The 5,019-nt window shown below is 47.3% G+C and overlaps 1 protein-coding gene across 2 annotated transcripts in view; it reads right to left on the reverse strand.

The window, feature by feature from the left end:
• The window catches only part of HELZ (helicase with zinc finger), a 60,260-nt gene extending 55,678 nt beyond the window's left edge, over positions 1-4,582 (reverse strand). For both annotated transcript variants that reach the window (XM_018574680.1, XM_018574681.1), the window contains exons 1-4: positions 4,358-4,582; positions 2,159-2,195; positions 1,038-1,162; positions 210-266 (exon numbers count right to left, since the gene is read on the reverse strand). In XM_018574680.1, the coding sequence (XP_018430182.1) occupies positions 210-266; positions 1,038-1,162; positions 2,159-2,195; positions 4,358-4,567 (429 nt within the window). In that variant the 5' untranslated portion in view covers positions 4,568-4,582. The remainder of the gene's footprint in view (positions 1-209; positions 267-1,037; positions 1,163-2,158; positions 2,196-4,357) is intronic.
• Positions 4,583-5,019: the final 437 nt, after the last annotated feature.

Raw genomic sequence — 5,019 nt, forward strand, 5'->3', positions numbered from 1 at the left:
CTTCCAGTGATAAATAAAAAAACTTAAGGTTTAATATCAGTTCAACTTCATTACATTAGGGGGAGGTATGAGTTCCCAGGAAGAACACTGGATTTCTGACAGGTCAGCAGCCACCACATATACAGATTGGTATGCTTTCAATATATGACAGTGTTCTCATGGGTTTACATATCTATTAACGTTCATGGTGCTCTAGCAGCCTCACTCACCTCTATTTCCGCAAGTAATGTTTTTAATCGGGACAGATCTTTGGTTACCATCCCATTCTATAAAACAGAAGAAGAAGAAGCAGCAGCACAGTTAGAGGCTTTTGTATCCATTCTGAAATGTCTTTATTCCATTATTTCTTATACACACAGTTGTATCGCTCACACAAACAATGGCCCTCCTCTCTGCTGATTGTGAATATAACCATGGTCCATGTTCAACTAGCTTGCCTGCATGTGTCAGACTGGATCATCGGAATCTCATCAAAACATTGTAAGATAAAACAAATCATCGGGACACGCAGCTGGGCGGATCCAGACATTGTCGGGATCCGTTTCAGCTGCGGCGTCTCAGTATACCGCGAGCTGTAACTCCCTATATACTGAGCTTTGGGTGACGGGAGGACGCTAGTTTGTGTCCTCACGTTACCCTAAGGAGAACTATGGGGAAAAGCCTTAACTTCATAGTTCTCCTTTGAGGAGAGACGGTCACTTTGCCTATTTCCCAACCCTGAACACTGTCACAAGGGGGGAGCAGTGGCATCACAAACCGGGTAAGCTTTATCACCATCTTTGGCATATTGCAGCTTACCCAGCATAGACTCCTCTTGAAAGGGGCAGGTGGTAAAGGAGCGGGCATTGGTGAGCATATCTTGATACAGGGGCACATTGGCTATAAGAAAGTGTCAGGTTGCCCTGCATGTGTAGGTGACAGAACAATCAGATTTCAGCGTACTGCAGACAGATTAGTGGGGATGCAGCAACCGGCTGCTCTCTGTGGCACTGACAGTAATTGATTTATAACATTCTCCGTCATAAGGTTTGGCTTACCAGAGGCTCTCCGATGAGTGTTTTGGACAATACGCTGGCCACGATCTGCAGCTTTCCTTCCAGGTGCAAACAGCAAAGTACAGCGTGAACAGAGGCGTCCGGCTGGGTCCGGCCGGCGCCAAGAACTGCAGAGACACACAAGACTTACGTTGCAGCCTTACAAACCTGATACATTAACATTTCTGAAACCCCCTATGACCAAGGCTATCCCCTGCCTTCATGATAGGAGAGATTGGGGGTCTGCATACCTTGAGTTTCCTCACCCAGCTACAATGTGCCTATTTGTATGATCCTGAAAGCTCCTGAAAAGGGTCCGTGTACAATAGCTGCAAAAATGAAGTTGTGTGTATCAACATCTTGAACCCGGAGAGTAAATCTGTGCAAGGCAGAGCATCAGGACCACTTTTATGGCATCACCCCCAGCTGCACATATTCACCTTTACTTTGCTCCCAGCCATCAAATAGATCAGTGGTGGAGGGCAAAGCTACTGCATTGACTGCTATCAAAGTGAACCTGTTGCTCTGCAGGCCTGCGTGGAAAATCCACAGACTTGTAGTAAGGTAAACCCTTCCAGGACCAATACCTATCAAAGTGAACCTGTCATTCTTACAAAGCTCTAAATCCAAGGGACCTCCCTACAAGCACACAATACAATCGGATCCATCTGGGCGCCCTCAGTGAGCCCCGGCTGTACTCTGCCACTATGGGCTGTACATCTCTGCTTTTGGTGAGAGCTCTCCCCACCCAGCAGCCAGTAAATTGTTCTCATTGACTAATGGATAGGGAGAACTCCCTCACCCCACAGGGCTCAGTGCCACATTCAAGTTACCAGATTATACATTGACATGACTTTACCTGAACAGAACTTTTTCCTTTTACAACTTTCTTAAATCTGACCATTTTGCGTTACCTGAGGAATATCTCAGGCTGACCACCTACCTCACAATGTGAGTGTACAATCTCCTCTCCTATATAGTGTGAGGGCCTATCCCTAAAAACCTTTCAAACCAAGTGCAGCCAGGTAGGCTCTTGCACTATATAGTTGTTGTTAAGAAAAGATTGTACAATCTGATTGTAGCATACATCAGCCAGCCGTCATAATCACCCAATCTGGACTCACCCAATTTACAGTCCTCGTCCGCCTTGTCATAATTTTTCTGAAACAGAAAGAGGAAAGGCAGAAGTCAGTAACAGATCCTTCCTTAACACCACATACGTCTGTACAATGCCGAGCAATGGAGTGTGTGCTGCCTGAGCAATCAGACTGAGGAAGTCATTTAAAGGAGAACTATGGGGTCAGTGTTTTTCCCCATAGTTCTCTTTAGGGTAACGGGAGGATACAAACTAGCGTCCTCCCGTTAGCTCACTATATACTGAGACGCCGCTGCGGATCCCGACGTAGATGACGGGATCCGCCCAGCTGCGTGAGTGACAGCTGGCTCTGCCTATCTAGAGGCAGCTGTACCTGCCCCCTCCCCCGTCCGTTCCGCCAGTCAGCGCTGGAGGATCGGAGCGGGGAGAATCCAGCCTTCCCCGTCACGGCAGAGAGCCGTGACAGGATCGAGAGGTGAGCGAACGCCGGTATGTGTTCGCTCACCTCCCGATCTACTGAGCCGACCTGTGACAGTCTCATTGTCACAGGTCGGCTAGAACTATGAGGTGAGTGAAAATCACTAATCTCATAGTTCTCCTTTAAGAAGAGCTGGTTGGAAGATGACGACACTTGGCAGCACGTGACTGCTATGGACGACATCGTCATTTCAATGTGCTCCAGTTTTCCCATTGAAATTCCCGGGGTCTGTTTATAGAAAGCTGAAACCAATATTCTGTTTTATTTGTTAAGCAAAATGTTTCCCCCACCATGCACTGGATGCAATGCTCCTCTGCTGTCACATGAGAAGGGCCTCAGCAAACTCGGTGTACATAGAGGGGTCCCTTTCTCTCCAACAAGCCGCTGCTAATAACAAACAATACCAGCAGAGCTGATATAGGAAATCAGAAAGAATGCTTTCATCTATTCTACCACAAAAAAGACTTGTTATGAAAAAAAAAAAGGTTCAATATTATACATATCCAATTACTGGTTTTAAAATATTTAGTAAAATAAAACAAACAAATCCCCATGTGGACAATGTTTAGAAAACAGGAAAATGAGATGTATAATAAAACTAATAATAGAAACTATTACAGCAAAACAACCCGTTTATTAGAAGAGTTTAAAGGAGAACTATGAGGTCAGGGCTTTTCCCCATAGTTCTCTTTAATGTCACGGAAGGACATATACTAGCGTCCTCCAGTGACCAAAAACTCACAATATAGGGAGCCACAGCTCGCGGGATACTGAGAACGCCGCAGCCCGGACGGATCCCGGCATTACTGTCGAGATCCACTGTGACAGCTGGCTCTGCCTATCTAGAGGCAGAGCCAGCTGTACCCGCCCCCTCCCCCGTCCGTTCCGCCAGTCAGCGCTGAAGGATCGGACAGGGGAGGGGGGAAATCCCTGCAGGGGGCGGTGAGTGACAGTCACCACTCTCTGCAGGGACATGATCGAGAAGGTATGTGTTCCCTCACTTCCCGATCTAATGAGCCGACCTGTGACAGTTTCATAGTCACAGGTCGGCTCGAACTATGAGGAGGAGTGATCTTCAGTCACCTCATAGTTCTCCTTTAATCTCCCTTTCACACGGGCTTTCTGATTGAGTCTGCCTGTCAGTATTTCAGGCGGACCTGATTAGAAGCCTGATGTTAGTGTATGGGCAGCTGGATGTAAACGAATGGGGGTCTTTTTACATTTGGTTACCCCAGGTCTGGCCAGGTCCATAAAAACAAAGAGATCAGAGATCCGCTTTGCCAGACCTGAGGAAGCCGAATGAGGGGTAACCGGATGCCCGACCGGTTAGAGCTTGCTGCCCATCACTAACACGGGTCCAGTCATGTCAGTTTTTTTTCCTCCATCACTAGAAGAGTGCACGGATCCCTTCCTGATTGAACCGTGTGCGAGGAGCCTATGTAACGTGGTTGTCCGCTTACAATATCCAACCACCGCGCAGTGCAAGGGTACAAAACACTCAGTTTAAGTCCAGTCCAGAAGGCCCCAATACTGCACAGTAGTTGGTAAATATAAAGCTCACCACACACGAGACAAATCGGATTGCAGAATCTCCAACAACCATGTCAAGCAAGAGCATGCCAGACTGGATACAAACAGCTTGGATAGTTCAGGTCATAGTTTTGGTGAGTCTATGGAGACTGTACAGCCTGATTGTAGCATGCAGTGAAGTGTGCACGGCCAGTGTGATCAGCCGCGGTCGCCACTTACCAGCTGTAGGAAAGAGGCGAGTCTGTAGAGCAGGCTCTCAATCTTGATGTGGATGATGTGAGTGGAGTTGGCCTTGGTGGGGTGCGTGCTCTTGTAGTGACTGAGAGACAGGAGACACTCTGTGCAATGCTGAACCGCCGATTCATAATCAAGTCTTCTAAAGGAGTCACATGCTTGTTCACAGGGATGGGCCAGTCTTCTGTCTGCCATGACTCAGCGACAGAAATCCTGCAATGAGAACAGACACCCATTATCAGAGGACACCCCAACATTTCTGTACAAGTAAAGGTCGGTTGTTGGGGGTAACTATTCCGTAACAAAGACTAGAGGACACCACCTAAAACTGGTAGAAAAAAAATTCAAGCATATGTGGCAAACTGGGAACACAGAGAACTAGTGTCTTCTATGCGTCCTTGCAATGATTGCCGCAGCTCAACAATGGCCATGGTGTCAAGGAGCCAGAAAATTGGATGTCCGGCCAAAATGTTATTTCTTAGTTCTGGGTGGGGGAGGGTTAGAACACCTTTTGTTTTTTTTTACTGCCATCCAGGGCTCTGATGGACAGAATTAGTCTCACTTCCTGCCCTGACGACAACACTTTAACCAGGACTGGCAGTCAGAGGAGCTGTCCAAAAGCAACACAGACAGAACCAAAAATACTT

Source organism: Nanorana parkeri, unplaced genomic scaffold (assembly GCF_000935625.1).
Source record: "Nanorana parkeri isolate BGI_ZX_2015 unplaced genomic scaffold, ASM93562v1 scaffold3159, whole genome shotgun sequence".
Lineage (NCBI taxonomy): Eukaryota > Metazoa > Chordata > Amphibia > Anura > Dicroglossidae > Nanorana > Nanorana parkeri.